This window comes from Haliaeetus leucocephalus, unplaced genomic scaffold (assembly GCF_000737465.1).
Source record: "Haliaeetus leucocephalus isolate CR32 unplaced genomic scaffold, Haliaeetus_leucocephalus-4.0 Scaffold417, whole genome shotgun sequence".
NCBI lineage: Eukaryota > Metazoa > Chordata > Aves > Accipitriformes > Accipitridae > Haliaeetus > Haliaeetus leucocephalus.
Window position 1 is genome coordinate 8,830,069 of NW_010972853.1, and position 23,651 is coordinate 8,853,719.

Sequence of the window (23,651 nt, forward strand, 5' to 3'; positions counted from 1 at the left end):
AAATTATTAGACTCTATCTCAGAACTGTAACACTTCAGATTGTAGCACAAACCTTATGTACAGTCACAAGAACATTATGGCTTGGTAACATTCATCAGCATAGGCTAGTATGTCCCAGCAAGAAAGCCTAAAGTTGTCTGCAAAATCTTAGCTTTTAAAACACAACTGTATAAATAACTGAGCAAAATCTGCATTTGGTCTTGTTAACAAAAGACATATCTAGAAGGGATTCAGAGACAACACTAAGCTTGTTTGCTTGCAGCTTTGCACCATATGGTAAAGACAAAAACCCAAAAAGTCGCATAGCATTCAGGATAGAATTTCTCATCAAACAGCAAAATTTACACTCTAATATTCAAGTTTAAAAGTTATGCAGAAACCACAATTAGCAGGTATGATGGTAGAGATATTCATACTACTACTCTTAATGAATAAAGCCCAAACTACACTGATAAGCTGAAAACATATGAACACATTAAATAGCATGAAAATAGTGTGGACAACCTCTATTTGAAGTGGACAGTGTTTGTGCTACAGGAACCAGGCAATACAAGTCAGTCCCTATCAAATTCAAATTTAGCATCTAGTTCTTCAGAAAGATTTTCTGTCCAATATTATTTTAGATGTAAAGTCTCTTAAAGAGACAACAACTATATCGCCTGTCCTTAACTACAAACATCTATGCTCCTTTGCACAACATGTATGGCCCTAAGAAAAATAGCCTAAAACAGACCAAGGTAACTGTAGGGTCACATGCCCTTAAAACCTTAACAAGGCTAAAAGGCAACCTAAAGCATGTAAATACATACTAAACCTAAATACAACTTAAATGTACGTGCACAAGTTTTAGCAAGTGGAACTTCACCAGTAGGTTTTTCAATTGCACTCCATAGGTAAATTTGATACTCGATACATCTTTCAGTCGTAAATAAAAACAAAGATGAAAAGGAAGGCAGTAAAAGAGAAGATGTGAGACAAACACTTTTGTAAAATAATAGTTTGAGAGAGCAACAAAAAAAACCCTCCAAAATTTCTATTTATCTGCTTGCCTGGTGACAGGGGTGAAGGAAGAATAGGAGAACCAACAGATTATCAGGATCAATAATAATGCAAATTCTTTCCATTTCCGGTATAGCTGATACCATGCCAGGGCTTATGAGTCAAAGATCATCATAACGGAGCCAAATCTGAATTCAGCTGAGTATTTTGAATGAGTATGTTCTGAGTAGAGGACAGAATTTACATAATGGTATTCTAATCTCCATACAAGGAAAGTAATTCCTTTAAAACAAAAAAAGCTGAATACAAGATTTTGGACTATTCAGATAATAGTTTGCCACTAACTTCCATTGCTTAAGATAATTCTGGAATTGAAACCAATACTTTGTAAACAAATAAATAGTGTCTTTGTACACTTACATATATAGACCAAGAGAAATTTTAAAAAAAGAGAACATTAAACTTGAGGAAGAGAGACAAATTAGTCTCATAACAAATAACCACTTTTAAATTTCACTTTAAAATGCAGACTATGTATCAAATGTTAATACTCACCTTTTTTCCCCTCAATCAGTAACACCCTGTCTGTAAAAGGTTTCGCTAACAGGGCAGGGGGTCTGCAAACAGGGATTTAATAGTGAATAGTTTCAGAACGCACTGCTGTACATAAAGTTGTTTAAAAATACTTATGAAATAATGATGAGTTATGATAAGCCACAGAAATTCAAGCCATATTCTCAGAAAACCATTTGGGAAGAATTGCAAATAAAATAATAATGTGGCAATCTGCAATTGCATTAAGCTTTACAGAGGGGACAGTAAATTACAGCGTGTGCTTTCTAAAAGAAATCTCCTGAAATATAATAAGTAGCTGAATTTTTTGTACCTTCCTCTGCTCTTGCACCTTCATGATCAGTCATTCTAGAAGAGGGTGACCTAGATTGATTAATGATTCCTGAAGGGATGTGGGGTATCTCATCATCGCCCAGATCAGCTATCATGTCGTGAAGTTTTGTCCTGTTGACTCCTGTAAATTAACGTCAGCAGCAAAGATTCATTTGATTGCTACCGCTTGAGTTGACTGAAGTCTAAAAATCCATTAAACTAATTAAACAAGAATAATTACTGATGGGACCTCCTTGAAATAAATACAATGCTTTGGTTTTGTCTTTGTATATTAATAAAATTATCTTTTGGAAATGAAAAGGAGGAGTTAATACATCAAATCTGAAAACTACATGCAAACAGTTTTAATTCACTAAATTAAAGAATAACTCCTTTGTGTTTTGTAGAGCTATTCTACAGTTTCCTGTAGGAGAGAAAAAAAAAAAAAAAAAAATCTTACAGCCCTACTGAGAAGTCAAGCCAAATATTAAAAGAACATTATCTATTAAACAAAATGCATACAAATTAAACATTTGCTAATAATATTACACAACTTTAACTATACTAAACAATTTAACACTGAAAAACAGGGTGCAAATAAAAAATAAGCTTAAAAATGAGGGAAAAAGTACAGACAACTCATAATGGGGGTGCAACGAACAATTAACTTTCCCTGCTTTTGAATGGTATTTAAATTGTATAAAGTATTTATTAAACACAAGAGCAAGAATATTTCCACCACTGTATGAAACTGCAGATGTGTATTACCCTTATTATATGAGCATGCCTCTGGAAACAAAGCATACTGAATTATGTGCATTGAATTCATGATGTAGACACTAGCGAACAAGAATAGCATGTTATAATTTATTTTTTTAAAAATTAATAAATTCATTCCTGCTTCCACCTTACAGCTTGCATGTCAAAAAGTCAAGCTACAATCATAAAGTGAAATTTCAGTGACAGAATCTCTTTAAACAATCCACAATGATGCAAGACATAACCAGCTTTTAAGCAATCAAGAGTCCTTCCTGGGACTGCAGACAGTTATACTGTAGAACATTTAAAGTAAAAAAACCACCACCCTGCTGCCTAAAACTATGCTTTTAAACTTGCTAAAATCTAAGTGTTTACTGTCTTTAATAGGGCACATTAGAACTTAAATGATTTTCAAATATGTCCCATTTTTTAGTGAAGGAAGCATTAGGAAACCATTTCCTATACTCTGAGATGAAATGTACCACTTTTATTAAAAAAGAAATCAAAACTAAAACAAAACCTTTATTCTCAAAAAAGCAAAAGGTAAACACTATAATTACAGATGACTTATCAAAAGCAGAACTGTTTGTTTAAACAGTTAAACACTAGAAGACAGTCTTTCAAACAATATCTGATCATTTCCATTTTTAGCTCTTACTAACAAAAAATGCTTAAAATTGATGTGTTCAAAAATAAGTATCCATCAGTAATTTAACTCTCTGGAGATAATGAAGAATTCTCTGGAGAGACAGATGACAATGAAAAATATTTCTGGAAGTAGAATCATAGCAAAAGTATACCATGAATACCCCAAGAGGGATGCTATATAGCTATGCTCATTAATACCTGCAAAACATTTTCATTTTGCCAAATAATACAGAATTCCCTATACTTTTTTTTTTTTAGGCTTTTGATATTTTATTTCTTTCTTTTACAGAATGCTCACTATTCCAATTAAATCTACAAAGGCTGCTACCCAGAAGTAGTTTGAGAATAAAATGGCTTCCAAAAGTTTCCCTTATGCAACAGAACAGATTTCTTGAGTGGTTAAGTTTCATTTCACTCTCATGCAGAAGTGAGTCTAGAAACTTGTGATCTCAGCTAATGAAGCGAGTATAAAATATTAAAAATGAGGAATGTCTCTTTTGCACCAACACTTTTTTTCTAATAGCCACCGGACTGATCGGATTTAATTTCAAAGGTACAATACTTAATTGCAGTCAGCAGGTGAGATCTCATATAAAAAAAAGTCATTCTTAAAATGGCCAGGTCTCTACCATGCAGGCCACAAAGCTTGCTTTTGTCTTTATTCCAGTTGGCCATCAGCCAGCCACCTACAGTGACCAGCAGCAAATACATTCTTGAAGATATTGTAAAGCAATCAATAAATGACATGATAAAAGTCATGACTGGTACCCTAAACTGTCTACTTTAATATATCCTTTGTTTTCCACAAGAAAACCCTTTTGTTTTATCCATGTCAATATGCATGAACTGTTCAACACATGGATGGAAAATGCCGAAAATGGCTTATAAACTCTTACTCACATCCAAACTGAAAGCATCTTTTGGACGTGCTTTCACACCAAACATATGGGCATGAGAAGTTTGCCTCAGAGCACACTCTAGAAGTAACTAGAAGTAGCCCCCCTGCTCTGCTACCTCAAACCAGCCAGTCATTTAGGATGTCACTGGTTAGGGGACTGTAAGCCTTGTCTTGGTTTCAGCTGGGATAGACTTGTCTTCCTAGTAGCTGGTACAGTGCTATGTTTTGGGTTCTGTATGAGAAGAATGCTGATAACACACTGAAGTTTTCAATTGTTGTGAAGTAGTGTTTAGACTAAGTCAAGGATTTTTCAGCTTCTCATGCCCATCAGCAAGAAGGTTGGAGGGGGACAAGAAGCTGGGAGGAGACACAGTCAGGACAGCTGACCCGAACTGGCCAAAGGGGTATTCCATACCATGTGACGTCATGCCCAGTATATAAACTGGGGGATGTGGGGCTGGGGGGAATCGCTGCTTGGGGACTAACTGGGCGTTGGTTGGTGGGTGGTGAGCAATTGCACTGTGCATCATTTGTATATTCCAATCCTTTTATCATTACTGCTGTCACTTTATTAGTGTTATCATTATCATTATTAGTTTCTTCTTTTCTGTTGAACTGTTCTTATTTGAACCCATGAGGTTGGGGTTTTTTTTCCAATTCCCTCCCCCATCTCACCGGGTAGGGGGGAGAGAGGGAGCAGCTGTGTGGTGCTTAGTTGCTGGCTGGGGGTAAACCATGACACCTTTTAATGTTTTTCAGTATGTTTAGTCACCTTTTGTCCTTCAGCCATAACCTCAGAACAGCCCCCAATCCATTGTACAATACAGAGAGAAACTTCTTTCTGAAATTTACAAAAGAGCAGCTGCTGTTTCCAACCACTTCTCTGTATTTCATGCTGAAAATCGTCAATATTCAAGACTGTGCCACCACCACAGAAGACTGTGCAGATTTCTGCTTTCAAATAAGTGCAAGTGTACCTTCATATAAATTGCTGAAGTATTTTAAATGTTACAAAGATTTTTAAGGATAAGAATGTGCTGTCTCTGCATGATCAAAGCACAAACTAGATGACTGTGCTTTATCCTCAAGAAAAGACTAGAAAAAAATAATTTAAAAAATCAGTAAACATGAACCTGTTATGAACAAAAGCAAAACACCTACAATCCCATCTTAGTGTATCCTTCTTCGGAGATCAAAAGTGAAAAAGGTAATTGAATATTCAGTGCTGAAAAGTTGTAGTCTGAGAAGCCATAAGCAGATTTCTATTAGCTCCAAGATGTAATAGCCCAAGTCAGAATACAACACAGGGATCCTTCCATATCAACAGGTGATGGTAATGAAGATGGTAAAATCCAAATCTGTTTTCATGCCTATCAACTATTACAGTGTATTTCCAGAAATCAAGGCTAGCAAAAGTGAATGGGACAGACACTGTTTCGTAAATACAGAAAAATTAGACTGAGGGGAAAAAAGCAGGAAAGTAAAAATTAGAAAAGTTGAGGAAACCAAGGAAAAATCAGTAAAGGCATCTTCATTTTAACAGTAACGTACACATACAATTTAAGATGTGAAAACTATTTTTCAGATTGCTGAGAACACATTACACTGACCTGATAGTATGAAATGAGATACGCATCATCTCCACTATTACATTCTGAAAATGTGACAGACTGTATCTGAAAACCAGTCATCCCCTGATTTACCTGCCAAAACTAATCTTACCAAACTTGAGCAAGAAGCTGGCCTTAAATTCAGCATATTACTGTAGAAGGTAAGCCTGGTTTTGTAGAAATCCAACCTAACTCCATATCTATTTATCACAATGAAGTCCAGAATAGGTTGTGGTTGGTTTGTGTTTTTTTGGTGTGTTTTGGTTGTGGTGGTGTTTTTTTTAAATATAAGAATCTTTCAATAAACAGGTTTTGGGTTATTTTACAGCTGATATTATAAAGGCAATTGAAGTGTGGAGTGGGTTTTGGCTTGTTTTGGTTTTTTTTTTTGTTTTCTTTTGTGTTTTTTTAATGTGCTGACAGAACATGACCTAAATTAAGGTGTTCCACCCAAAAGAAAACATATGAATGCAGCAGTATCAAAGTAGAATCAAATCTACTTCTGTTCACTTATTTATCTCTACATTTGGAAAGAAAGTTACCATACCTGGGCCAGGGCTATGAAGACCCTGCTATGAAGGCAACAGTCTAAATGCAGATTATGGTAGTTACCAGATGCATATCCAACAAAAGAACCTGTTAGAATGTCTGCCCTATTATGCTGTCCTCAAAGTATTGCAAGAGTTGATAGTCAATGCATGTTTATTTGATCTTTATGATGATATATATACCGCCATGCAGATAAACTCTGGTATTGCTTGAAATAAGTTCTGGTAAAAGTCTGGCAATACACTGAAGAGCAAAGAGATGAATATTCAGATTGAAGTTCATGAATGATCAGACATGAGAAGCAGGAATAAAGAAGGCCTTTGACATTATTTTCACTCTTAGTGTTAAAAAAAACTGAGGGAAAAAAGTCTATGAATCAAATAAACAGAATTTAAATAAATCTGCCCAACCTTAAAAGCACACTTTTACTGCATGTGGAGTTATCTCATTCAATTAGCTCTGTGATTGAGGCCAATTTTTAATCAGAAACTACTATCATGAACGTGATAATTGCAGAATCTCACAAACCACCCTGTGATACTATCTATATGAGCTCAGGGTTTCCCAAGGATAATTTAAACTTAAAACCCAAAATGCTAAACAGTGACTTATGTGACCTCACAGCATTGTGATACACAGTTGTCTCCTAAATATTCTCTTATATGAACATAAGCAGGTTTCAAAATTACTTTAGATGAAGAAAATACTCCCTTAAGATTTGATAGTGGAACACACATTGTCAAAAGACAATATATGTCAAATAATAAATTGACAGCCAACATATGTCATTCATAGTATAAAACTTAATGTCATACTGTTTGCAGCAACTGCAGGAAAGTCGACAGAAAGGAAACTTTTTATTATAATGTTGCAAAGTTTTAAATTTTGCAACAGGATATTCCAGAGTAATTACTATTTTAAATGATGGTCACAACCAATTTATTCAGCAATGTAGACCATTAAAATGCCCTCTCTTTTTTTTTTTTAACAAAGTAGTTGCTTTTGATGGGTGAGAATTATGCTCCTCTTCTGGAAATTTTAAGATTTACAGATGCAAAACCAAAATGATGTTAGAAATTCTTGATTGCATAGCAGCTAAAGAAGCAACAATTACAAGAAAGGGAAATCCTTTCTATACAAGCCAAAATAACGCCATTAAAACAAATCTGGAGGCCTGAGAAGAGATTTTCATGCAATTTATAATCCTAGAACAACACTACTTGTCCCTGTTTTACAGCTGCTTACCTTGTACAAGCCAGAAAGTAGAAACTAACCAGTGTAGTGGGTGTGAAAAGATTAGAATCAAATCAAAAGTAAGGTTTCAAGAACTTTCTGTATGTGATAATCTAAAGGCACAATTTTTGAGAGAGAAATAAAAAAATCCCCTGAATAATTACTTTCTTTTTCCCCCAAGAATTCAAAACATTTGCTGTTATCTTGCAGCCACTGTGCTCCCAAAAGTCTAAAATGTGAAGCTTAACAAGAAAATTTCAAATAAAAGAAGTCCATTTTAGTATTAAAAAGAACTTTCTAACCCTACAAAATACTTCATGTGAATTTGATGTCAACCGCTGATTTACATGTTAAATAAGGAGACCCATTAGCATCCAGATTACTACAGTAAGTTCTAATCAAACCAAAGACTCGGTAAAAATCTCTACTTCAAAGATTTTATACTTGTATGTACATGCAAGTCATACAAAATCGATGAAAAAAAACAATCAACAGGCACTAACTGAATTTCAATTTGTTAGATGTTACAACATAATTTCAAATCTTAATAATTCCAGAATTCTTCATGAAGTGTTATATTTTAATTACCACTTAATTTAGTTAGTACATATTCACACAATTTTTCAAATAGAGGAAAATTATTTTTTACTAAATATAGCAAAAACCTGTTACAATATACTTTCAAAATAAAAACACTGCAATCAAGGGAGCTTCTCTAGAGCGACACTGAATTAAGAAAACTTTGTCCACTAAGAGCTTTGTATAGTTACATAAGTTACAAAAACATTTTTATCAGGTACTTCAATATTGAAGTTTGGTATAACTTACATCGTTCAAATAGGTCAACTAGTCTGAAAACTCTTAAAGAATAAAGAGGTGTCAACCAAAATGTGGTAACTGCATAGAAAAGTGAAGGGCACCATAAAATAAAGATTATATCCTAAAGAAAGCCCCAAAAAAGGTTTGTATTTAAATTTCGGGCATTTTTTTATTCTCATTGCCTTAGATTTGTAAAAATAATTACAAGCCCATAAATAGCAATTATTCCTCGATTCAAGCTCATGTTAAACAAAAAAACCCAACCCCCCCCCCCCCAACAGTACCATAGTATTATACTTCAAGAAGCAGATAAAGTTTAAATCTTTCAGAAAACTTCTCAGAAGTATCCTCAAAATGCAAGTTCTTCATTATTTTTACTCACATTTCAAAGCATTTAGCTCTCTTTACCTATTTAACCTTAAATTTTTAATGTGTTTTCAACATTTCTCATCTAGGAAATGGCTGTCAAAGGTTTTGACATATTCACATTCAGCAGGTAGAAAGTTAAAGTTGGTTGCCCCCGTTACAGAAAATGATGCTTAATGAAAAAAAAAAAAAAAAACCAAAACAGAACTTGTGAGAAAAAATGTCTTCTATATAGATAGGCAAAAAAGCGTTGCATTACAAGATTCAGAATCTGCACTTACTCTTTACCCCTTTCTTCCCCTTTCGTTCCTTCTTGTACTGTTCCTTCAGTTTACTTATTAGTCCCTGGTCTACATCCCAAACCTCAGCAGTTGGGGACAGGTCATCTTTGTCTACATGCAGCATATTATTAAAAGAAAAAAAATCAGCAATTGGCAATGCAAGCTGTTGGCGATTTACTATCATAGCTGTATAAGAGCATTAATAAAAGTTCTTAATAAATCTTTACTTTAAAGGTGCAGTCTCAGTTTTAAGTTTACAAAATACTAAGCCTCATTTCATACGGTTTTGCAAGGCACTGTATAGTATCAGTTACATATTTGAAAATTGTATGTTAATTTGTTACTAAGGAGCAAACAAATTAAGCTTCATAACTGTTTATGTTAGATACTTCAAAATACACAAAAATTCATTGGTGTTCAGAAACGATTACTGCATCTTTAGAAAGACAGTGTTAAGAAATTATTCAGCCAGTGTTGAATAAGCAAATAAAAGTATTCATGCTACATATCTCATGAAAACGCAAGCTGAGTAAGTCAGTGCCAGTTTATTCATGAAGACCACCATGCATCCTCTCGCACTCATTCTACATGCATAAGAAATAAACTGTGGTCCTACATATAACCAGAGAAACAAGTCTATAGATACAGCTTTTTACATAAAGATGAAGAAAAGTAATTCGCATAGGTGAATAAATTGACATCCCACTGGATTCCAGCAATTAAATTATAATTAGTAGAAATACAACATTCCACGGCAGTTTCAGAAGACATGCCTTTTTCTGTTTGACAAATATTGCAGAGTTAATTATTCTCAAAGAAAAGTCAAGTCTCCACTTTTCTAAACTATCCATCTCAAACATTTCTGGAAACAGAATTAATAAAAGGATAAACTTGTTTCTAAGACAAGGTAAATATAACATTTGCAGAAGCACTTTTGCTAGTAGACAACTAGGCAGCAAACTTGGTTTGTGTGCCAGTTAAGCTTATGCTCACAAATTCTTTAGGCATATAATAATAAAACTAATTTCCTCATTTTTCAACTTCCAACCATACCTATGATATCAGTGTTTCCATAAAACAGCAATTTTTGAAGATATAACCATTACAGTCATAAAAGTACACAAGAAGAGCCATACACAGCAGAAACAAAGAAACATGCATATTCTTTGCAGGATGCAAACCAGTAGGAGTTATTCCAAGTACATTTTTCATGACAAAACATGACCACAAATGAGAAGATATCCTAGGATATTGATGCATCTACCATCATTCTAATAGGGTTGATCAATGACAAAACAAACAATCTTGATCAAAGAGGTGGAATATAGAAATGGCAAGGGTGGTGAAGGCATGAAATGGACACCATAATGGCAAAGTCCCCTCAGCTGTCCACAAAGAACTGTGGAGAGGGGAACAGAACAATGACATCCTACACCAAACTGCAGCTACAACTACCAAACTGCAAACACAAAGACCTCAATCTTTATGAGGGCCAAAAGACTGACAAAGAATAGTGATTAGTCAGGAAATACAAGAGGCACAGAAAGATAAGGCAGAGGATATACCCAACCAGAAGAGAAAGGAAATTCAGTTAAGAACAAATCAAAATTTATAAAAAAAAATAAAAAATCTAAAGCATCACTAATAAAAGGAAAATAATCAGCTAGGTTGCAGCATTGCAGAGAAGGATTCAGGAATTCAACTGAACCAGAAGCTGACCATACGTAACAGCAATGTAATGCTGCTGTAAAAAAAAAAAAAATACAGCCAAAACAAAACTGTCATTCTGGTATGTTTTAAAAGGTGTGGTGTATTAAACCAGGAGTAGTCCACATAATTCAGTGATGGTGATGACAAAATTGAAGTAACATGTCCAGTCTGTGTTCTACACTAGAAGTTTAGAAAATGTCTGTAGATTGCAAAACAAACAGAGCATTAAATAACAAGACAAAGAATTTGAAGGAACTGCACTTGTTCAGTCAACAGAAAACCAGAAAAACGTAAGCCTGCAAACAAATACTCAAAAACAATGCTATCGACTGCTGAAATGTAGGTCATAAATAGAAAACTAGATAAAACACTAACTGATTAACCAGAGAGGCTGTAAAATTAATTTCAATGAAGATTTTTAGGAAAACCCAGCAGTGTTTCTCTCAGGTATGCCTAAATATACTTAGCTATTTCAGAACAGAGCCATGTAACTAAAAGACCTCTGCAATTCCCCCCTAGTAGTGAACTTCCTCAAACTGCCTGAAGTGTTTATAACCCACACTAAACTGACATCAGGACAGTGCAGAGGATCCAGGTGGAGAAAAGATTTTTAAATTATTTATTTATTTTTATTTAAAAGATGACCCAAGTGACTCTGAATTCCAGTCACACTCTGCCACCCAGAATTCTGAGCACAGTCAGTCATTCTCTGACTCACAGTCCATCTGTAAACAGAACTTTTGTGTTTCAGAGAGAGGAGAAATTCAGTGATGAATGCATAGTTAGTCATCAAAGTCATAAGCAGAATAAAAAGACTACATAATATGTAACATAATATATAACAATATGTATTTATTCCTGTTTGCTTAAGCAAACAGAAGTTCTATATGCATCCTTTTCTTGATGATACTATATCACAACACATTTATGAATTTTTTAATCTAAAAATGTACATCTTTTAATGTGCTGCACACTTTAATTCTTTATTTAACAGTGTTTGAATTTGCTCACCCTTCACTATTTTGAAGATAAGCTTTTCCTAAGTAAAACAAGTTGCATGACAGAACACTTTAAATCACAATGTTTGAAATTGATTTAAGACTCAAAGTATATTAAATGAAGCACTTAAAAAAAAATAACGTGTTCATAAAAAGCTGTATTATAGGAAGGAAAAATAGCAACGCAAACTTCCACACTTGGTGGCTGGTTTGCAGAAGTCTCCAACAGCAAAAATGTAACTATCAAATTTCACAATGAAATATTTTAGTGTATCTGAAGTTAGACCTACAGATAATACTTTGACAATTAAGTATTGAAAGTAATAATAAAGCAAGACTAGGCAATAGGTTTAGAGCCTAAACATCAAAAGTTTCCAGATACTAGATAAAAGCATTATAAAGAAATAAACATGTAAACATTTACATTTTTTCAGACAGCCTAAATCTATGAAAGAGTAAGAAGTAATAGAAGGATACCAATGACAGGAAAACTAAAACAGGAAGAAAAAAAAGCTGAGAAGAAAACAGAACATAGCAACTATTTACATTATGAAGAAAAATATGAACTTTAACTGAAATACTAAAGTTGATGGGTTCAAAATGATGTGACAGGCTAAAATAAATTGGTTTAGGCAATGTATTATTTTATTTTAGAAGGCATTTAAGTGGGACAATATTTGAAGTGTTATTTTTAATAGGTAATAAAGAAGCATTATCTTTAAATATTTTGAATTTACACACTGATCTTTAAAAAAAGTGATGTTTAACCCTAAGACCTGATAGATTATATCCTTAATCATCCATTTAAGGAAAGAACAGCTGTACTAAAAATCGGTGGCATACTATGAAAAAAGCATTGTTGCCACACAGTTGGAAGTATGTCTTGTGACTCATTTAAATCGTAAGTTAGTATAAAATATACAAACTTACGGATATTGTCCTCATATGGCAAAACTCAGAACACATACTTTTTAAGATGAAAGTAAGTTTATGTTTATTTCCTCCTCCCCACTTCCTTGCCTCAGACATGAGTGTTTTGGTAACAATGAATTACTGCAGTTAAACAAGTTGTCAGAAAAAAGCTGTCACAAGTGTGTAAAAACTCCTAAAATGCTATGGGTTCACTTAAACTGTAATAAAAGACATTCGAACTGCTCTCTGAAAGTGCAATGGGTCAATTTGATTTTTAAAGCAGATTTTAAAATTTCATTTTATTTTTAAGTTTGTGACAGCAACTGAACTGCTCGAAAACAAGTTTGAAAAAATTTAGCTTGCGAAGTCAGCATTGCAGATAAATCAATCCTCCTGTTCTGGGTAACTACCTGAGAAGATGACAGAGATACAACATGCTGGAAAGTAATCTTGGAAAGCAATTACTTGGAATTTCAATGGACAAGCTAGTTCAGTAAGTTTCAGCAGTCTGCTCTGAAAAAATGGATAAATCTTTGCATGAATTATAGTATCATGCTGTCTTTCCTTCTATATACAATAGTAGTAAGACTGATGCTAGAACCAGAACTTTCTGCATCACTACACGTTTGAAGGGATGTTGCAAATTAAAAGTCAAAACCTTGGCTTCAGGGCCTATGAGGTGTCTTATACCAAGACACTTGCCTGTTTGGCTAAATAAAAAGATGATCAAGAAACTAATCAAATAGCATCGCCTTCAAAGGGTAACAACACCAAGCAACTAAAATGCTTCTAAAAATAGACAGGTATTATCAAAACTAAAGGTTACAGTTTGTTCGGCTTCATTTTCCGACTAGAAATAAGACTGAGTTTTAAAAATAAAGGTGACTAACCCTTTGATACTAATTTCCAGGAAGGAATGCTTTCTAATCCTTGGTACTTTCAAAATCAAGAGTGGATGATTTTCCTGGAAGATGTACTGGTATTTTGATTTCTGTAGATCTTTATGTTCTCTTTGCTTACCAAGGTGTTTGCCTAAATATGACAAATTCATCATCTCAATGACGTAAAATGGTCAAACAAGATGATCCAGTAGGACTTTTTGGCCTTACAATGAAAGACTTGCAGTATGCCGCCACAAAATTGTTTGTACCATAGTTCAGAAACTAAGATGGTCAATTTCCCATTTCAAGGCAGATGTGCATTCATTACTTCGTTCATTATTCTTTCTCCTACCCAAAATCTCTCCCTCTTCTGGTTTCTTCTTTTGAAACGTGTAGGCTCCAGGAGTTTCTGACTTAGCATATTTTGTTTCACATCAAATTAGTGACGTACTTAATTTTATTATCTACTCTAAAGTTAAAATGAATTAAAAAAAAGTTGGGCCAGTACAAAAGTATTTTTTTGATCCTACTAATGCAAGCCATGTTAGCAATAACATCTAAAAATCTCAGCCTGAAAAACTAAATATACTAATTGCCCATTTTTACAAGTACACCAAAGAAATTCATTTAACATGAGCACAGAAAGTTTAAAGCTCCTGATCAGAAACAAATGGGGGGGGGAATCTAGATTTGAAAGCAAATTTAATTCAAGTATAAAAACATTCAGACTCCTAGCCTTTCTTATTCAAGAAAGAAAATAGTCTCCTCTTTTAGTTTTGGAATCAAAACCAAAACCTGAAACAACTATAATTATATTTGTGGCAACTACAACAGCATATATATATATATGTATATGAAAGTTTCAGCACCCAATACACTATTATCTAAGCATCAGCATTTGATCACAATCGTCCACACATCCACACCGTCTTAGTAGGCTCTGTGACTCTTATGTACTATCATGAACAAGTAGTCGTTTGTTTCCAAATGCTTTTACTAGCATCTTACCCCACTCTGTTCCATCTCCTGAACTTCGAGCTTCTCCAGCTCCCTCACCATCTTCAGCTGTCACTAAAAAATCAAATTCTTTCAAAGCTTCTTCAGTATCAGGGTCATCTGTAAGGTCAGCAGCTAAACCTTCATTACCAATCTGCAAGCAGATAAACATTATTCTGCATTTGAATCATGAACAAATTTCTACTCAAGTATTTTGGCTAGAAATGATATAGATTACTCCGAGTACTTGGTTGCAGGTGAAAACATTTTTCAACATGCAATGCAGAAAAAGACACTTAGTCAGATCTAGAGCTGATTTAAAAAACAAAGAGTACACCGTGCTGTCTAGTGATCACTAGGAAATTAAATGAATACCGACACTAGGTTTAGCAACAGAAACAATCCCACACACCCCAGTCTTCATTTTTTATTTAAAACATATCACTTGAAAAATTTTGTTGATTTTCTTGCAATATCAATAGCTCTGCAGAGAAGCTTTACAAACTGTGTTTTCTACTGGTGCAGAAGCCTTTTTTCCCCTTTCACTTTCCAGTTCTATTTCAGTGCTAAGCAAAAGCTTGGAAAACACGGTGTTTTCAGAAAAGTGTCTTTTTACTAGGTTCTACCACATCTTCACCTTAAACAAAACAAGCAACCCCCCTACCAAGGCACCAGTGAAAAAATTTCTTTCATTCTGCAGGTAAAGAAAATTTCCACATGGGGTTATGTTTCCATGACTTGCACAATATTCTTACACTTTTGCAGAAAGAGACAATTTCTACAAAGATAACTATAAATGAACTTTCTACTTTCTATAAAAAACAAGCTTTGTCAAGAATCAAAAAATGAGTGTAATGTCTTCATATGTGCTTGCAGATTTATATTAGATAATCTTTTTATCAGACTAACTACTGCCTTAGAACAAAAAAATATTCAACCAACTGCTTGATTAATCTATTTACCAGAAGTACAAGTTGGTACCAAAGGTATGGTGGAAAACCCTTCCTGACAAGTCTAGCTGGGAGATTAAGACTTGCATCAAGCTGACCTAATGCTGCTAGCTATTTAACAAAATTCAATGCAGCCAGAGGGCTCATCATGCTGCAGAAGACTATACTGAGCAAGAAGTAATAAAACTGTCAGTACGACATTCACAAATCAACCTCTTTACATAAAGAAACCTCATTAACAGGGAGACTCTTCCAGTACAGGAGAAAAAGAACTAGAAAGGGACAGGTAATAGTCTCTTCTACCTAGAAAACTGCTCACAGAATGGAAAACTAAAGAGGAAAATAGAACAAAACTTAAATGAACCTTAAACAGAACTTTACTGAAGACAACTCTCTGCTAGGCTCTTAACATATCTAGTAAAAAGCTGCATAAAAGGAAGAATTAAACACATATTTCACATGGAACTGATTTCCCCCCCACCCCCATTATATGATTTAGTTTCTTCTAAGTAATTGTCCCTACCTTCTCCAAAATTCAGCAAGGATGCATATTGTATTGTGCTAAGTTTGCCTCAAAAGTACTCAAAAGTATGCAGAGAAGCTGAGACGGCCAAAGTAGTTATATCTTTCAGCAATTAATTCACACTTGCAAACAGGTTGGTTGGTTGTTTTTTAAGTTTTCAAGGTTATATATTAACTAAACCACCAAATTTACCAATAACACATCTGCTTACAATCTATTCAGATAACAAAGGTACAACAAACATTTTCACATGACACATTTGTAAACATCTGGAAAAAAAAGATTTCTTTTTTTAAAGGGGATTTCAGATCTCTCTATATAAAACAAAACAAATCTTACTTTGTGTTTCTTATTTATCCGGTGCTTTTCTTTTCCTTCTGCAATATCTTCTATCATGTCACTCTCTTCTTCTTCATCACTATCATCTGCGTTTTCTAAGAAGTTAAATGTTTCAAGAACATCACCAGAATTCCTACATAAATAAAAACATTAACAGAGAATCTGTTTTAGTTGCTGAAGAGATTTTAGAAGATTAATCAGATTAAATGCAATTGCCACCTAACAGCTTAAGAGCTTTAAAACTAGCAAAACAACAAGAAATGGTTGTATGGAGAAGTTTCTACAGCTGCCTAATTCCTTATTATAGAAACATCACTCAACAGAATCTTTCCTTAAAATAACAACTTCAGTGTGTTTATACAACAAAAATTCAAATTCAATACACTATATATTTTCCTATATATGACAGATGTATAATATACATATATATGTAATATAGATACATATGTTCCTATGTATAATCAATTTCAGTCAAGTTCATAATCATTTGTAGTCAGCTACACTCACAGGTGTTCAGAGACTCTACAGTTGAAAGCTCAATGTGAACTGACCAGTAGGTATCAATGATTAAGTAAAACATACTTAAACTTTGTGCATTTCTTATCTCTTTGCTTACCTTTTGATTTCCTGTCCCTTTTGTTTTGATGAAGGAGATTCACCCCCATTGAGGATCTGTTCTAAGTTCTTTGTCTCTACTGAACCATTTGGTTCTGAATTGGAGAGCCCAAGCAAAGACCTTACCCGCTGGGAGCGTACATCCAATATTGTATCTGTATAACCTACTTCCTGAAGATACCTATATGCATTAAGAGAAGAAAGAGGAAAGCATATTTGAGGGAAAAGGGAAGAAATTAGTATTGACTGTTAAAAATGAATGCCACTATTATATCACTTATGGAAAAATAAGCTTCATCACTATCCATCTCATATGGAAAAGCTTACTCTATACTGCTTAAAGCTCAAAACTACGCAGTCCTGAAAAATGAACCACTATTTGCCCACCTCAATTACTCTCTTTCATAGAGTAAGCATATATACATCTCCTCATACTTCAGGGAAAAGTTTGAATACACCAATATTCAATAATGTTACTTACTGTCTCAGTAACTGTCTGCCTTGCTTCCAGGTCAATTGGCTATTTTGAGGTACTGCGGGAACCTCCGTATCTTTGGTTTCTTCTGAAAGATACAGTGTCATAGTTGGGTGGGGTTTTTTGTTTGTTTGTTTGGGGGTTTTTGTTTGTTGTGTGGTTTTTTTTTTTAAAGATCTATTTACTTTTTACAAGATACCAATGAAACTAAAAGCAAATCTTAAAAAAAGCTTTAAATTAGATGAAGTCTTATACAGTGTTTTTTAATTAATTTTTTTTTTTCTAATTCTTTGCTGAAGCATCAAGCAAATAATTTAACAGAACAGATTCAGTTAAAAAAATCCTGATTCCTTACAGGCAGAAAAGGAACTAGAAAAATACTTAACTTACACACAAAAGGAAACCTTGCCCTGATCAACTGAAGTGTCACTGCTAAGAAAGCAGGCTATCTCTCTTTTACAAAGCAGAGATACTTAGAAAGCAACATGGAAAATATCATTAAAATAACAGAAGCGTGACATATCAGCAATTGGACAAAACAAACATGTCAAGTTCAACATAAATTCCATCAGTTTACTATCAACAATTAAAATCTAGACCCACTGCACTTTTACTATGGCAAAGACTATAAAACATGGTACAAACTGATAGTTCAAGGATTTTAACATCTAATTTATACTGCTTTTAAACACAGATGAAAAATCCCATCAAGCAAGAAATGTGAATCATGATCTCTAGTTTCAACCAGGTATAAAAGTACCCCAAAATGTGGCACTTCTAAAGCAGAAGAAAACAAACAAACAAAAAAAAAAGGGGGGGGTGGTGGTGGTGTGAAAACCTGCAGACCCCAATTTTAAGGCACATTACATAAATACAGGCCAACAGGGCAACTTCCCAAACACTTACATTTCAAGAGAAGCCACATGCAATTCTGCTTATTAAATAGTCCAATGTTGTTATGAAAAATGCTTTCCTCTATCAGCAATATTGTGAAGAGCAAAACTATTATGATCAACTTCATATCTACATTGCAAATTCAGATGCACTCCAGAGTACCAATAAGGATAGCCTATTTTTTTCTCTTAGGACTTTTTTCCTTGATTTAAAATAAAAACAGAAGCTCAACAACTTTTTTTCCAGACCAATGCAGTACAATTGTTTTTCTCCTCATTCTTTGAAAACTAGCATCCTATAAAAGCACCAAAACCCAACAGTATTTCTCATGTTTATTCTGCAATTACACTTTCCTTCTGGATGGATGGCACAATGGCAAAAAAATATTAAATCCTTCAAGAAGGGGTAAGAAATAACGAGAAGCAGCAGCTAAATAAGGAATTGTATAACTCTACTTAAAGCTTTCTTCAAGATTCAGAGCTCTTTCAAAAAAGGAAAGGTCAATTAATTTTAATTTTCAGATTAAACAATATTTACCCAATACCAAACCTTTCCTAGAAATCTTCTCTATAACACACCTAAGAGGGGGTGGAGGGAAGACTGAAAGCTGCAATAAATTGAACAGAGCAAATCTAGAACAGTGTATAAAGAAATTATACTTAAACAGGCTATTGTAAAAAAGTTACCTGATTCAAAAGTTGGCATTTTCAAGTCACCTTGGTTCAATTCTGTGCCATATTTTAATTTATGATATTTTGCCCTGAAAAAGTATGCAAATGTTTAACAAGTTAGCATACCATGCTTTTATCAACTCAAAACATTCTACTATTCCCATTTAAAACAACCATACTAACACAATACAATTTATCCAAATAAAACTGTTGTGATAATTATTGCATCATACAATTATTTCTAGTCTTTCAAGAACACAGTTTTTAGAGAATCTTTTTACAATTATTCACAATTATCAAATAACTTATAGATGAGAGTTTAGTATGTTCTCCAAGAATGTGGTTTTTTCATGTTTGCCAGCTACTAAGAGAACCTTTCAAAAACCAGCAGGTTCAACTATTTAGCAGAGATTGTTTTTTCAGTTGTAGCACTGTCACAGCTAGCCAACTGCACTACAATGAATTAACCTCATATTTGGGATTCCTGCCTATTTGCCACATTCAATTTCCACTTCAATTTCTCTCCTGCCCTGTCTTTGCTTATGATAGAAATCTTTCCCTCTGAAGAACCATGTTAGAGTGCTAGTTTCCCTCATCACACGTATTCTCTTACTGATTTTCTCTTCCTCATTGACTGGATGTAGGCTTAGCTTGCAACTCCTGCTCAGTCCACCTATGCAAACATGTCTCACTCCTTCCCATCTCCTGATCTCTGATCCCCTAACCTCTCCTTCTATATCACTTTTTATAAAATTGGTCTTGGTGATACTGTTTCCACACAAGTATGCATGAGCCTTCCAAATCTTATTCTCTACCCAAGTTGCCTATCAAAATGTCTTCAGCTCCCTTTACCTCCAGGAATATCACATGAACAACCTACGCCTATATCCTGGAATTCTCTAACTTTAGCCTAGACCTTTAACAATTTGACTTTTGCCTCATAGATCCTTTGCAAAAATACTCAAGAGAACTCTAGATGTTCTGCTGTAGAGCCAAGGTGAAAGACCTCTGTTAAAACTTTAGCAGCCACATTTTAAAGAAGTCCCTATAAAACACAGCTGTCTTCATAATTCTAAATTGAACATTTGACCGAAGTTCTAAGAATAACTGAACTATATCTAGCTCCCACCAATTTTAAAAACTACTCTCAAATATGAAACTTCTTGAGAAAAGATACATAATGGAACACGCACTGGACAAAATCAAGGATTTCCAACAAATCTTCTCAAATGGCTGAGCCACTGCTGTAAGTTTTTCCAAATTGAAGGTAAAAGTTCATCTCAAATGCTGCCTGATATATTTGATGGTATAGAAAATTTTCTTCTAAATTACAGTAGTTTCTGCCAAAATTGCAATTAGGAAGTCTCATTAACAAACTGTCAGTAGATGGCACTACTGACCCTTTATAGTAAGATAAAATCCTGCATTTCATAGCAATTACATTGTAACTGAAAAACTGTAAAGCTCCTGAAGAGTAGGTATTTGTGTGACCTGAATCTGACTGACTGCCAATTAAGTAGAATCATAATTTTTTTAATTATTTGTGAATACATTCATATTTCATCCATGCACTAGTAAGACTGTCTAGCCTAGGTGCTCTCTTTAAACTGAGACAAAGCTTTGTTCCACATTGTAACAGGTCAGTGTTCCACCAAGTTTTCTGGATAAAGTGTACATACTATAATTTATATACCTTATAAAGTACTTTACATTTGCAGGTAAAAAAACCCAAACAATCAAAATGAAAATCATTAAGAAATTGTAAAGTTAAATAAAGCTGACAAAATGTTCTTGCTCAATTCATAAGTAAAGTCAATAAAGCACTGTAATTGAAAAGCCAACCTAAATTTGTTCAATTTAGAGCTGTGACAAATCCTATTTAGGAGCAGTTGTTCCATTTTGGAGCTACAATTTCAAAACATTAATTAAAATTCTGCTTTAATTGTTCATTAGAGAAGATAACAATGCACCTGATCTCAAATTATACCAGTGACTAGCCACTACAAATAAGCAAAGTATTGCTCCATGTAATGAGATCAGTTATGTCTTTCACATCACATCTGATGCTCAACTTCAATTTTACAGTAAGAAATTAATCTTATTAAATTCCAATAAACTATATATTTGCAAATGTATTCCTCTCTGTATTGTCACACCAACAAGGGTAATTATTACATATCTTAAAAATCACTAACAAGCTACAGTGTTGTTGACAAGTCAGTGACATTACTCTTCCACACCACACAGTAACTGAATTCTACAAGTGGCATCTTTTGAATCTTTTTGAGTATTGACTTGCTATTCTTCTAAGGCTAGGTTTCCATGTGTGAAAAAGTAAGAGGAAGAGAAACAATGCCCTATGTTGATTTAACTGCTTGCTGCTATTTAATTGTTGAATCCTACACTCAGTTGCAAGGATATAAGACAGCTCCAGTCCAAACCCCATGAAGTCAAAATATAGCCACAGTTTTATGATCTCAGTGAGTCTTATTAAACACAGCACTATGTTAATGAAGCTTGGAGTAGAATGGCTCAGAGTACACACAGAAGATATCTGGCTGGGTCTGCAAAGCACCATAAAGGAATATACAGTAGCTACAAACAAAAAAATCCCATACATATTAACTACTTAAGGCCTAATTTTATTACAAAAATTGACACAGAACTGCCGAAACATTTAAGGACATTAAAATAACATTTTGTTTCTCTAAAACACTATCACACCTGTTGCACACACCCTTAGAGATACATATTAGAAATATCAAACTATTTTGTGACTACTGCTGCATTTGATTTAATCTTACACACTGATGTCCTGTTTCATACCCTTTTTCTGAGAAATCACAACAGTCATCATTGTCTGAACGAGTTTTGTTTCAGACTCCCTATAATCTGGTATTTCACTGCATGAAACTTTTTGACAGCATCAGGGAGTTAGCAACAAAAGGAGGACAAAGGGGGTGGGGGGGAATCAGATGTAACACTGAAAATTGCTGTCAACGATTTTCAGATCTGAAATTCTCAGGATTTGTTTTGCTTTGGCACTGGTTTCTTTTCATTAGTTGTGATTCTTCACTCAGAGGAGCAATGGCAAAAAAAATAACATCTATTATCCTGAACTCTTCATTCAGTGCAACAACCAAGAAACTAACATACTGTCATTCTTGGGTGATTTACTGACAAGTCAGTACCTGCTTGCTTTCCTTACTCAATCCATCATACTTTTGCAATTAGATCCCCTCAAACTACTGGGCATCTGTAGCAAAAAATAACAGAAAACTTCCTCGTTGCCTCCCACACATTCACCAATCAACCCCAGAGTTTCAGTTCCTGTTTTTAGCAATCTTCACGAAAATTCTGGCTAGGATTTAAGCAAAGATTTTCCTCTTGAAAAAGTATGCAGTGTTGGCTTGTACCCACTAGCCGCAAGAACTAAAGCAAACTGTATGCTTCTGCTGTTCTGTTTCTATTGTACATATGTTTACAACTTTCTTGCCCATCAGATGAATTTTGAAATTTCATGGGAAGTCAGATTATAAAGGCAGCTGCATTTCAGGAGAAAGCAGGAATGAGGTTTCACCAGTGCCATTCATCTTCAAATTCTGTGTTCTGTTATATGATGTCTTCACACTCCAGCTGTAATTAACTGCCTCTGATTTATCTCAATAAGTAGGCAATCCTCACAGCCTTATGGTGTGCATTTGCAGAAAGTCTCTCTGTGCAGCACACAGAGAGTTTATTATTGCAAAAATAACCAAAATGTTTTCCTTCAACTTCTGAAAGTTACTTACATCCAAGACACTTGGGTCTACCCCAACAGCACATTACTCCTTTGATATGTTCAATGCTCTTTAAAGGAAGAGCACACACACCCCAACACTTTGCATGCTTTTCATCTGCCTTGAATTCAGAGTGACTTGCACATTACCTGTATAACAATGTAACTGTTAGTCTTACGCTGGTTGGAAACCTTGAGTTACTTTCAATTTGGAGGAGGGGGCTGAATGAAGAAATAGATTCTTTCTGCCTATTACTTCACCAGAACACATATAATGTGCTAATATGGCTTTCTGTATGAACATACACTGTTTTCTGAAGCACCTTTATACTGGACATTTCACAGAGGTATGTAGCCATCCTTGCCAAAACATTAGTTTCTAATATGAAGCCAACTAATCAAAGTTATTTCTGTACTAGTCACTTACTTGTAGTACTAGTTCATAATGTAAAATATATTTAGACATACTTACTCTTGGACAACTGACTTAAAAATCTCGAGGTGAAGCCTCACTACACTTTGCTAAAAAATTTTAAGTTTACTCTGGCAGGCATGTTCCACTCAAATCAAAATAAACAAATAAAGGCTACCTATTTTGTTGCCTGATCCTCAAGAAGTTTACGCTGTTGAATTCAGCTACTTTTTAAGAGCAATATAAAATTAAATATAAGAATTGAGTCCACTACTGAAAGTATAGGCACAAGACAAGATTAGTCTCCTACTGTTTTTGCAAAATTAACTACTAATTTTTGTCAAATGAAATAACCAGGCAACAGAAGAGCATGTAGGTTTGAAGGACATTAGCCTGCATGGACTGAACGGAATTTTAATTTTTAAAGCATTAAATTAACGCTACAGAAAA

The 23,651-nt window shown here is 34.3% G+C and overlaps 1 protein-coding gene across 5 annotated transcripts in view; it reads right to left on the minus strand.

Annotated features, from left to right (window-relative positions):
* The window catches only part of STRN3 (striatin, calmodulin binding protein 3), a 69,510-nt gene that overhangs the window by 23,939 nt on the left and 21,920 nt on the right, over positions 1 to 23,651 (minus strand). For 3 of the 5 annotated variants that reach the window (XM_010574251.1, XM_010574249.1, XM_010574248.1), the window contains exons 3-9: positions 19,027 to 19,100; positions 17,453 to 17,534; positions 16,973 to 17,152; positions 16,357 to 16,489; positions 14,557 to 14,698; positions 9,048 to 9,158; positions 1,886 to 2,026 (exon numbers count right to left, since the gene is read on the minus strand). In XM_010574251.1, coding sequence (XP_010572553.1) covers positions 1,886 to 2,026; positions 9,048 to 9,158; positions 14,557 to 14,698; positions 16,357 to 16,489; positions 16,973 to 17,152; positions 17,453 to 17,534; positions 19,027 to 19,100 — 863 coding nt within the window. The remainder of the gene's footprint in view (positions 1 to 1,885; positions 2,027 to 9,047; positions 9,159 to 14,556; positions 14,699 to 16,356; positions 16,490 to 16,972; positions 17,153 to 17,452; positions 17,535 to 19,026; positions 19,101 to 23,651) is intronic. The other 2 variants (XM_010574250.1, XM_010574252.1) reach the window with 2 other exon arrangements.